This window comes from Perissodus microlepis, chromosome 6 (assembly GCF_051167445.1).
Source record: "Perissodus microlepis isolate ML-2025 ecotype Zambia chromosome 6, ASM5116744v1, whole genome shotgun sequence".
NCBI lineage: Eukaryota > Metazoa > Chordata > Actinopteri > Cichliformes > Cichlidae > Perissodus > Perissodus microlepis.
In genome coordinates, this window is record NC_140466.1 from 15,992,277 (window position 1) to 16,005,077 (window position 12,801).

A 12,801-nucleotide genomic window follows, 5' to 3' on the forward strand; every position below is an offset into this window, starting at 1 on the left:
AGCCTTGTAATCCCTCCTCTCTGCTCCTCCCACTGCTCTTCCCCCTCACTCCTCTTCCCTCCTCCTCCCCGCTCGCTCCTTCTCTCTTTTTTTCAATCCTTCCCTTCGTCTCTCAGCATCTCTCTCTCCTGGGTCTTCTTGCCATGGTGCGGTGCTGCTGGCAGAGCGTGGGCGCAGGCGGCACACAGACGGGAGCACAGATGGGCAGCAAGCTGCGCAGGGCGGCCAGGCACACCTGCTCCACACACACACGCGCACACATACACACACACACGCACACACAGAGCCCTACTCTCCCAACCCGCCTCACAGCCTGCCTGGCACAGTGGCACGGTGATACAGGGACACAAACACAAATACACACAGACACACATGTATACATATATAGATACATACATTTATTTGTGCATTCACATAAACAGTTGTGCGTGTGCAGATTTGTAATACATTTTGTATATGCCAGACGAACAGTGAGCATATATAGCAGCAAATTACACCATAGATTTGTCAGTTTCCGCTGACATTTTCGTTCTCTTATGACTCTTATTGATTCAAAGTTTGACTTCTAAGCAACTTATAAGATTTTCCTCTAAGAGTAAAGATTTGTAAAGGTCACATTCACACTTTGGTTTCAGCACATGGGGATCTGGTTAAGACTTTTAGGACAAAAGCGTTTTTGCTCACATACAGAGATGTATACACTAAATAGCAGAAGTGATGAAGACTTATTAACACAGAAACAGAAATGTTCCCTCGTATGACACAGACTTAAATAATTAAAAAATGAAACAGAAATATATATATTAAAATAAAAAGGGTAAAAAAAATAATAAAATAACATCCAATAAAAGAGCTGAGTGAACATCTGTGTGGGATAGCCGGGGGGATTAGGAGGGTTTGGAACATTTTAAGCGCATTAAGGATTAAAAAAAGGTCAGAATGTTTAGCAACATACCGATAAACCTCTTAAGCGAAACCCAATTGGGAGGCTGTACCGCGTTATCCTGTGTTTTGGGGAGGAGAGGAGAGGAGAGCTGAGGGGGAGGAGGAGACGGAGGGGGAGTGGTGGAGTTGACATTTGTTCCAACAAGGAGGGGAATCTCAACACATACTGGTAGTTACACACATGCATGCTCACACATATGGACACATGCTGGTTTGATGTGGCTACAGAGTACATTAGCTCACTTGTTGGTTTTCATGTTGATGTTGGCAGTGTGTGTGGTTGTACCGCACATACTCACAAATGACAAGCAGTGTTTATGAATCTGTCAAACAGCAACGTGCCACTGCAGAGCCCACTTGTTACTTCTTTCATTTTTGATCAGCGATGACCAGCAAGACGTATTTTCATTGTCAGGAGACAATATGAAGATTCGCGGTCTCTCACTGTTTTATGTCTATGTCAAGAGTATATCAATTAAAAAGAAAAATATAGGAATTGTAATGTGGATTAGTGAGTATTGATTTAAATGTTCCAAGCAAAATAATCATCTTGAGCAATGTCCTGACACGTTTCAGATTTTCCTCAAATCAGAGAGGTCTAGTTAGTTTATCCGTCCAAAGGACTGATGAGCTTATGCCGTACCAAGGCATCTGGCCACAATCCACAGTGTTGGTCAGAATTTAATCAAGTGTACACACAGTGCTCGCTTAATAAACGTCACCCAATATTTGCTTGAGGTCAAGGTAACATGGTTCATTTTATAGACAATAAATTGTAACAGATTAAGCCTTTTTCTCTTTGGTTTAATTGCTTTTAAAATCATTGGTGCCTCAGTTTTTACACCTGTAAACGTACAATTTGAGCACTTTCAGTTTGTTACTGACCCAGAGTTCTTTCAGGTGATGAAATTTGTAACGGAGTTAGTCCTCACTTGAGTACACACAGCTTTAGCTTCTTCCGATGACCAAAACAGTTGAAAAAGCCACTGAGCTAAAACCTTTATCCACATCTGTGGAACAGATGTTGGATTGATTAGTTGTTTGTTGGGGAGGATTCTTTAATAGATCCATTTGTGACCTTGGAGATTAACAGCGCAGGAGGTAATATTGGGGAAAGAGTGATTAGTGAAGAAAATTTAATAGCTTAGGAATTATTATAACTAATGAGGATATCATATGTTTTTTTAAAAAATGAGGAGAAGGCGAATCCTCCACTTGACCTCATGAAATTTAGGAGGAAAGCCACAGGAATTAGTGCTGGGTGTCAGAGAGATGGTAAGAAGGATTGCAAGCTAGAGAGCACAGCCACAGTCAGATGCATGGTGCTGTATGTCAAAGCCATGATGAGTTGGGTTGTGTGGATTGTAGCGGGGTTGTAAGAGAGAAAAGTCTGCAATCAGTGACAGTATAAAGAACCAGCACAGAGAGAAAGCAGATGCTCAACTAAAACTCACTACACTATTTATTTATTTAAAATTTAAAAATTATTATTTAAAATGATCATAAACTAATGATTAAAAATCCAAACATTTACATATAATTAGCACTCATTTACTTTGAGCGTACACCAGCATTTAGTTGTGCAAAGTCAAGTTTGTTGATAACCAGCTCTCATTTTTAGGGACTTACTTACGACATCCCAATTTACTCTTTACTTCCAGGATGTTGCGTGCTATTTATAAAAGTGAAATCCAGGGGGAAAATTTAGTGCAAAGCCAATGTTTAGCTAAGTTTTAGTTAATCACTGTGGTACTCATTTACCTAAATGGTTACATCAACATTGATAGATGGGCTGAATCAAATAAAGTCCGTCATGAATAACTGTATATGTTTGTATAGTCATTCCACTCTAATTGCCAAGGTATTCATACACTGTTATCAGAGTAGAGTTTGCGTGGGCTTCTCATGTGCACCATCAGGGCACAATGCATACACTGTTTTTCTTTGTATGTCGTCTTTTTAATTCACTGGGTTCAAGCGGCTGCAGAGTAGGCTGAAAGGTTTGAAGTCAGAGATGGGTTGCTGGCGGAGGACGCAGAGGGGCATCTGAGGGAGGGAGTGGCTGCAGGACTCCGATTGGGGTTGCTGAAGGGAGGGCTTTAGGGGGCTGCGGTGAGAAGATAAGGGGCTGGATGGAGGGTGTTGAGTGTGGAGTGGGGGGTTGTGGCTGCTGTCATAGGCTGCAGCATGCACAGCAGTGATAACCAGCCACCAGACCTCTGTCTTACCTCCCTCTCGCCCTGTCCTCCTCACTCGTCTCTACAGCTTTATGATGCACTGTTGAACTCAACAGTGGCACCTATTTCCAGTGAATGATGTTGCGATGTGTTGTAAGCACAGTCTTAGTAGGCTAAAGAGCCTGAGCTCAAAGCAATAGAGCCACAGCTGTTGATAGCTTCAGTATCTATGTAGGTTATCATATTGTGCAGTTTGCAGAAAAAGATTTTCAAGAGCTGAATAAACTCTGTAGGTGGGAAAATAGTATTATCAAAAGTTCTTTGCTTAGAATAAAAAAGAATACATAAATAAGATGAAAAATCAGAGCGATAATAGGAGTCTCTGTATCAATCGGTCTCATATACCGTGAGAGTTGGTGTGGTTTGGGCAGTCAAAACCTCAGGGTGATGTTGAGAACAGCTATCAGTTTTCCTGCTGCTACTCATATGTGCCTGTCAGCTCTTATCTATACCATGAGCCTTGGCTTTCACACCTAAACAAGAGCAGAACATGTTCAGGTCATGACAGCCAACAATAGGCAATTTAAGACAGAAGGGCAGAGTTTCCAAGTGCAGGATCTTTCCAGAATGTGATATGTCCATACTGAAAATCAGTTGTTCTCCATTACCCAATAAGATTTGCAGAATATAATTCTAAACCAGAAGATGGTATTATCGTTGTTAAGTAAAGCCAAATTCAGGTGATAAGAGCTTCCTGCTGTCACTGCGGTATTGCAGGACGGGCTGAACTTGTTATATTTGTTTAAAAAAACCCACCGATTCTGATTTCTGCCATTTATGCAGCAATTATTTGTAACATCTGTCAGGTAGCAGGAGCAGACTGGCTACAGAATAATCCTTCAATTAGTAACTTTCTTAATATCCTGAACAAACAGAACTGAGCATCAGGTGCCACACTTGTTACTGTAAATAATCAACTGTGGAAGCAAATATAAACACAGAACTCCCGTGTCAGTAGACATGCATAATCACACAAAACATGATAATAAGTTGTATGCGCCAATATGATTTCTTGAAGCAAATCCACCAAAGGAAATGTTGGTGTAGGAAAGAGGCTTCGGACATTTTGCAGTTTTTCAAAATTCATGCCTCACACGTGAATTTGTGCAGCTATGTGGAGGCAGCCATGCTTTCTGTATTAGATTGTGAGATATCTGTAAAGCGTATTGTTCATACAGTAACGGTCCATTGCATCTAAGCGCCGTATGCATAGTGTGAGAAATAGTGTTTACATTAATGTAGAGCCCTCCGGTGAAATACTACACGACGGTTAAAAAGTCCATTGAAGTGAGGCTGTTTTCTCCACAGCTTTCATTGGCCACCATATATGTTTACTCTGCGTGTGTACCTCAGTGTTTGTGCGTGTGTGTGTACGTGTGTGTGTGTGTCTGAATGTGTCTGTGTGCATGCGTGGCGGGGGCGCAGCCTCGTATGTTTGGAGTGAGTGCCGTCAGTTAGCTGGAATGTGGCACTACCGCCAATGCTAAGATGGCTGCCAAGCTCTAAGATGGCTGCCAGGATTACACCCAGCCAGTGAGAGACACAGAAGAGCGAGACATTCTGCATGAAAAGAGAGGGGAAAAAGAAGCTCTCTTTCATTTCTGTGCTCTTTCTTTCTTTCTTTCATTCTCGCTCTTGTCTGTCTCGCCCCTCTCTCGGTGGATAAGCACTGCTTCGTAGGCAGCGAGACAGGTCTGTTATTGTTTCTGCTCAGTAATCTGTGGCTTAGTGTGGCTGCAAGGCAAGTGCTGCTGGCAGGAGTCTGTGTGCTCTGTTATCACCTACAGCCTGCAGATAAACACCTCCTTTAGCTAGCTTACTAGCTAGCAAAAGCCTAGCTAGGCCTGAATGGACGGCCAATGGCATGAGTATCCCACACCACACCAGTCCAGGAAGTGAACTTGGTCTCAGCCACCGTCTCATTCACTCAAAATACACCCATGTGTTTTTCTTTGTGACTTGCACTTTTACTCCAACTATCATGTGAATGAAGCCTCAGTAGACCAGTCATAACAGGTGTGCACAGCTGCACACCTGTTAGGTTTGCGTTTTATGCGCTTGTGTTTTCTTTGTTATTATTTTATTTCAAAGGGACGAGCGTTGCCTCAATTTTATACAATTTCATACTCTGCATCAATTTCCCTCTGGACGAGCAGGCTGGCCTGGTCAATGTTATCTCTCAATCTGCATGTGTGTATTTATGTTTTTGTTCTTGTAAGGATTACAACATGTATTAAAGTATGAAGCAAAAATTACAGGAAGAAACAGATTGAGAGCGAGTGTTATGTGTGGTTATGTGTGTAAGGTGTTCTGTTTACGCAGACTAAATCCCTACCAGCAAGAAAGTATTAAATAGGATTAGGGAGAGGGATATGATTGCGTGGTTAGATACTAAATGGCATAGCAGCACAGTGTAAATCATCGCACCTTAAGTCTGGAGGGACAGAGGGAAACAGGAGAGAACAGTCTTAGATACAACACTGTCACACAAAAATGTGCGAATTCACACGCACATACATTCGCAAGATGTATACCATACCGCAGCACATACTGTAAGTCCCTCTTATTCCCTCTCACACCTGAAATATCACATTCTTGGCAACATGAACACACAGCTATGATTCATTGAGATGTTGCACGCGTACCAGTATGTTTTTATTAGTTTCTTAAGCATGCAAATCAGATAATAACCATTAGTCTGTCTCTATCCTTTTTGCAGAATCTGGACAATCAGACAGCTCCAGCCAACAAGGGGACACAGACATCAAGCCACCACCCAATGGTGGGTAAATGCACAAGCACGTGCCTATGTTCAAACCCTCTTAAACTAGCGTTAAATTAATTTCACCGAGCTCATCAAGCTTCATCCGCACTAATTAGTTTTGCTTTAAAACCGAACACCTGAAAATGCATAAGACATGACTGTTCACATACACTGACGATGAGTAGCACGATAAAAGGCAGAATTCAACTGCACAAAAGCTGCTAACAGCTGCTGAATGATTTTAGATGAATTCGCCATTGGTACTCAAGGATGATTTGCAGAAACTGGTCATGTGGCTGTAACATGAAAAATCATCAGGCTAATCAGGCATCGAACAGGTGTATTGAACATCACAGGTTCCCAAAATCAATTTCCAAACTAAAAAACACAGTTTTCAAACTTTTACCTGGCTCAGCAGCGTTTTCAGGGTCCTAATGCAGCAGAATAGTTTGAATGTTAGGTATAAACATGAAATTGCAGACTTAACAGGAGGGACGTTTTACAAACTGACCTGTTGCAACGGCAGCTTCCTATTACAGTACCAGGATTATATTCAGTGAGCTCCTAAGGATGACCTGTTCTTTGTGCTTTATTGCTTTATTCTTTATTTCTATGTGCTTTATTTTAAACATCTGAGACGCTGGGAATGAAAACACCCGAATTCATAAATTACACACTTTAATCTATGAATTTGGGTGTTTTCACCGATGGTGTGGGCCCATACTTTAGTCCATACAGTGTATTTCAATTGCGTATTCCCATAGATGTTGCTCAGCAAACAGAGTTAGAGATGGAGTCTCCTGAGTTTCAGTTTAACATTTTTTGTGTTTTTGTGTGGGGAGGTGGGTTTTCCCAAAGCTTTTGCGTGTATTTGTAAAAGCTTGATTATTTCCTCGTCTGTACAGGCCACCTGAGTTTCCAGGACTGTTTTGTCACCTCAGGAGTGTGGAATGTGGCAGAGCTGGTCAGAGTGTCTCAGAGTAAGTAGAAAAACTAGATCACGACACAGACAAAATGCCTGCACATGAGTAATTACAATACAATGCATTTGTTTCCTCATTGAAAAAAAAAATCTACTGCAACAATGCAGCATAGCATTTTGAGCATATCCTCTTATTTCATACTGGCATATTTCTCGCTTCCCTTTTCTTTTCTCCCCACACTCCCTTTATATTTGTCTCCTTGTCAGCTCCTGTAGCCACAGCGTCGGGTCCTAACTTCTCACTGGCTGACCTGGACAGCAGCCCCAGTTACTACAACATTAACCAGGTGGCTCTGGGGCGGCGCTCTCTCACCTCCCCTCCTTCTACCAGGTAAATACTCCCCACAGACATGAGTAGTGAAGGTTGTGCAGACGTACAGTATACGTTGCACAGGAAACATCATGCAGAGGTACGGCTGTCTACCATAAGTAGACCGTCTAGTGGGTGAAACCACCATGTGGCTTTAGCAGTTCTGCCTTGGTTAGTGATGCCAAGGGCAAACTTGAGGGAAGTGTGAAATCACAGTACTGTAATATTTACCAACCGTATATTGCTTGTTATCACAAAGATGGCTACAGTACACCATCTCATTGAAGTTTCTTGTTATGAGTGGTGTGCAGCTATGCACTACAAGTCCAGTCCCAGTCTTGGATTCTCTTTATATATGTGTATGTCTCTCAGCTAGCTGCTCTTGTCTTTATGAATGTGTGATGTCTCTTTCTGCTTTTTACTCTCTGGGTTTTTCTTAACCTTTTCTTTCTATCTTCTTACCTCTGTCATCTGCTGTCACTTTAGGTCTGAGGTGGAGTTGTACGCAAACCTTCCAAGGAGGTAGTTATAAACCTGAGCTTCATCTAAAAAATATAAAAGATACAACTTAGCGAGACACATGCACAGGAAAGCACGCACAAACACTTTCAGAAAGTCGTGTGTGACTGCCTCTACTTTCTGACTTTGCCTTCTCTTTCTTCCTTTTCCATTCACAGTTTTGACATTCATTGTGCTTTGTCTGCTCCAAGACTTTGTGATTTTGTTTCCCCTAAAATGCAAAAAAAAAGTCTTCATATGAAAAGTTCTTACTTCTGCTAGGTGTTGTCCTTACCATCATATATTTTTATTAAAAAAAATCCTACCTGCTCTCACTCTCTCCATTTATCCCTTCCACTTTTACTCCAACCACCAAATATCCTCTCGTGTCTGCAGCTCCACTAAGCGGAAGTCCTTAGATGATAGCGAGCTGGAGAGCCCCACGGATGATGTTTTCTACCCTGGGCGTTCGCCTGCTGCCAGCTCCTCCCAGTCCAGTGCGTGGCCCAATGACATGGAATCAGGTACCCTCCTACCCCACCCCAAACCTATCCCTTGAAGCATCATGAAGCTTTTGCACTTTCTGCCTGATTTCCACCCCCAAGTCCAAACTGATTCCTCCATCTGACTTTGTCACTTCTCCCTACCGCAATCTATTGCTGTCACTGTGGTGATGTGCTCAGCCCTGGAGACCACTCATAAACCTCCACTCACCTTTCTTAAGGCTCTGTGGCACAGTCTGATCACTCTACTTACAGATACACACAGTAGTTAATTTGCTCATGCTTAGTTAATATATTATTGAAAACAATGGCTGTGTTTGACTAGGATCTGTTTGTATTTAAAAGTTTGGTGTCAAACCATATACTCAAACACGTGAATATAAAATATGTAACCTTGAAACAGAAAATGTTTAAAGTCACGTGTCTCGCATATGACAGAAATGCAAATACATGCCTAAATAAAAGAGAGATGTATAATAAAAATGACAATGATACATGATCAAGGATGCTGATAAATGCACCAAATATTTTAGTTTAGTGTCTCCATTGTTTTGGTAGTAATACTTGTGTCATTTAGCTCCGGACATTATGCTCTTTATTCTACCTCCTCAATACCTGAACCCCTTTCTTGGTCACTTTGCTTCAAGCATTCTTATGTTCTCACCCTCACCTTAACGCCACTATCATGCATACAGTTTACCTGATGTGTTGTCAATTATCAGTGATTCACAACCTCCATCATACACAAATGCTCACACTTAACTCTCTCTCTCTCTCCTGTCTATCTATCTTCTCCTCTTTTTCTCTTATTCTTCCCCTATCTCATTGTTAACAATACCCTTCTTCACTTTCAGTGCAGCACCATTTGGCGAGTGTGCAGGAGAGGAAGATAAAACATGAAAACGATGGCGTGCAGTTTCCTTACCATGGTTAGAACAACATTGATTACACTCATATTTATTTACTATTTATCAGCTTTTATGTAGCTCAGTCATTCCTCTGTGTGTATGTATAAGTGTGTGTGTGTGTGTGTGTGTGTGTGTGTGTGTGTGTGTGTGTGTGTGTGTGTATAAAATATATATAGATAGATAGATATCTATATAGATATACACACATTATGTGTGTTTGTGTGTTGCATAAATGTGGGGAGGACAACTATAGCGTGCTAAAAGTGGCATATGTGTAAAACTTTCATTTGTGTTTAGCTGTTTACTAACTGATGTCAATGATGCTGATGAAAGTTTCATTTTTTGTGGTGTAAAGTGCCAGGACTGTAAGGGAATATCCAGTTTTCTGTCATATTTATATAGTGTTACTGTGGTGGAGGGTCATAATAAACATGGGAAAAGTTCCATATAATTTGATCAGTCTGTGTGCAAATAATCCGTGTGAGCCAAAAGAGCCAACTGTTCTGTTTTAGACTATTTTTTTCTTCCCCTTAGCTCATTTTTTTGTGAGAGTAGATATCCCTAATATGCTCAGCTTTGAGCATATTTAAACTGACAAAGCCAGTTGGAAGACGTTTGGCTTAATTGGAGGTGGTAGGGAGCTAAATTGCTTTATTTTAGTCAGTGGATGAAATGAGGGTGAGTATAAGATAAAAAAGCATTATTTTGAACTGTAAATCATGCAAAGCCACCCTAGTAGAGTCCAGGATAATACACATGGAGCTGGAAATGTGCACAATAGCTTCCCTTTAACTAACTGATTTCACCAGATTTCACCAGACTTACACTGACAACACCAGCAGGCATATTCAGTGGCTGCACCCACTCTGGCACTCACACACTCGCACAGTGACTCACTCATATGCATAAACACCCACACACAAGCGCAATGTACATAGACGACCACCCCATACTGGGACTCGCACACTTACAACCCCCCTCACATGCAGACGTTCACACATTTAAATACACGCGCTTATCATACTCCCCACCCCTGCAGGTGTTCAGGTGTCTGCCTTGCCTCCATCTCTCTGTTGCTCCATCCCTCCCTTGCCTCAAATCCCTCATTAGGACTCTTCTGTGGATCAGAGGTGTAAAACCCTTCCTCTTGCTCCCTAGTTCTCCCTTCAGCCCTTCTTCCCTGCGTCCCTTCTGTCTAATTGAAAATGTGTACAGCAGGAATAGCCCTGGGGAGGGAAAACATATCAGAGGAGAAAAGGCGGCAAGAGAACCAGAAATTAGGCAAGTGTAAAAGGAAAAGTGGGTGGTGCAAAACAGAAGAGAGGAGAGAAGATGACTTTGGTACTCAAATGGTGAGAGCTAATGAGAGACAGGGGTTATCACGGTGTGAACTAGAGAAGCCAAGAGCCTTGGTTAGGTTTTGCCCCAGACTACTCTCACTCGAGCCTCAGCGTCTGCTCTCCTGCTCCTGCTCTACTTAGCTGTAAATGTAATTAAGAGGCTGCTCATCAGAGCCACAGCAAAGGTTCCTGCACGCCTTAGCGCACCAGAGCCTTACCTCCCAGCTTTTTCCTCTCTCACTTGCTCTCACTTCCTCTGTGTGTGTGTGTGTGTGTGTGTGTGTGTGTGTGTGTGTATATCGACACCCTTACTATCCAGTGCAGCAAACAGCCTTGTACACTTCCTAATGAGTTTGGCAAATAAGTGTGTAGAATTGCATGCAAATCTGGACCGTTTGCCCAATTAATTTACAAAATCCAGGCGAAAAATTGAAAAGCCAAAAGCTTTTGTAATTGACGGGCTTTTTTTTGTGGATTTGGTAATCATTTTAAATTGTGGCTAGCACAAGTGCCTAAGAAGCACGAAGGGGAGAATGTGTGATATTTGGTAGTCTGTGTCTATTTAATAAAATATTCCACCTGCCACAGGCAAAGCTCATTTGGGATTTCCTGTTCAGGTGGGGGAATACAAACAAGCAGGGACACACACACACACAAACAAACAAAGGAACCCCACAGGTGCACCTCACAGCCTGTCCATAGCACCATTTACTCTTCTTGACTTCCACTATAACCAACAGAGCCCACACAACCAAAGGCACCCAGAGATGTATGAAGACAGATTCAAATAGATCACACAAACACAGCTACATACAGATATCAGTTAGACACACATGCGCACGCACACACACTTGCACAGCTGAAGCGTGGTCCCAGATGGTGTTTCAATGTATGTGTAGCCTTGGGATCCATGAGGATGCTGGAGACATCTGCTCCACAGGGGCATAGAGGGTTGGGGGAGGTTAGTGGAAGCGATCGAAACAACCACGATTTCATATTAGTTCCAAATGATCGCAAATTTTTCCTAAGACACCAGAGACTTGTGGTGGTGGGAGCTTTGCTTGGTTCTTTGAGTTAAGTGTTACAAGCCCTTGGAGGGATACGGCTGGACTTACGGTTTTGGACATATGTGTCTTAAATCACTGGAGAGAGGAGAATTCCCCAACTTTCCTTTACTTCTTTAAACCACTATCTCCTGTCTTTTCCAACTGTGTGTGAGTGCATGAATATGTGTGTGTTTGCGTCTGTGTGTTCTTCAGAGGCGCATCTGGTGGCAGGCCTGTTAGTGCAAAGAGACAGAAGGGTCATCATGGGAACGCTTGATTGGTTGCCAGTGAAATACTAAGGCTTGCCAGAAGAGGAAACAGTGCAGTTGTGGCACACACACACACACACACGCACACATGCACACGTGCCAGATCAGACCATTGCATAGCCTCTGAAGTCATAAAATATTGTCTTTCCAGTCCCTTGCTGTTTACGACACTGCTATAACTTCCTATATATACAGATGTCAGTCTTCATCTGATCCTCTCTGTGGATCCTGGCTTTCATTTCTATAATTTGGATTCATTTTTTTACTTCTTAAATGAAAACCTACAAGATTGCTTCTCTGAAAATATAATTGTATAATCCACATGGTTCTGGTTTTTACACTTTCCTCTAAATCTCGGCTTTTCCTAGCTTTCCCCTCCGGTGCCTTTCTGTCTTTCAGTCTCAGCAGTCTGCTCTTATTTCCACCTTTCTCCCACCAGTGTGACAGTGTCATAGCAATCACTGCTAACTGCTGGTGTCAGAAGTGGGATCGGGGTTGTTTTCATGCTTGGAATCTGTCTGACAGTACAATACGCCCCCAGACTCCCGCTACATTTGGGTGGGGGGGTTATATGTCTGCTAAAGACATAAATGGTTCACACATATTCACTCCCACCTGCTTGAGACTTAACTCTTTCACACAGGGAGGGAAGGTTTTGCACGCCCCCACACTCCCATAGACTTTCACACGTCTCCAGCTGGAGAACTGAGGAGGAATCATATTTAATGCCTTGTTTGATGCAGAGGGGCCACAGAAATAGACTACAAAACAACAGTCTAAAAAAGTTTAAAAAGAGAACAGTGTCGCACCACTCACTTGTTAGGAAGATTAGAAGAAAACTTAGAGAAGAAGAAATTAGTCTATTGTTTCAGCAGTTAAATAAGGCGGCCTTTCAAGTGTGTTGAGACGGGTGTGAGTGTGTGCTCGCGAGAGATAATAACCATACTAAACATCTTATGACATTCCAATTTCATACGTGTTGTCAGAGCAATGCAATAA

At 42.3% G+C, this 12,801-nt stretch overlaps 1 protein-coding gene across 12 annotated transcripts in view; it reads left to right on the top strand.

Annotated features, from left to right (window-relative positions):
- The window catches only part of nfixa (nuclear factor I/Xa), a 109,274-nt gene that overhangs the window by 79,714 nt on the left and 16,759 nt on the right, over positions 1-12,801 (top strand). For 7 of the 12 annotated variants that reach the window (XM_084931047.1, XM_084931039.1, XM_084931048.1 and 4 more), the window contains 6 exons: positions 5,902-5,964; positions 6,852-6,926; positions 7,136-7,259; positions 7,725-7,760; positions 8,133-8,260; positions 9,094-9,168. In XM_084931047.1, the coding sequence (XP_084787173.1) occupies positions 5,902-5,964; positions 6,852-6,926; positions 7,136-7,259; positions 7,725-7,760; positions 8,133-8,260; positions 9,094-9,168 (501 nt within the window). The remainder of the gene's footprint in view (positions 1-5,901; positions 5,965-6,851; positions 6,927-7,135; positions 7,260-7,724; positions 7,761-8,132; positions 8,261-9,093; positions 9,169-12,801) is intronic. The other 5 variants (XM_084931040.1, XM_084931050.1, XM_084931046.1 and 2 more) reach the window with 3 other exon arrangements.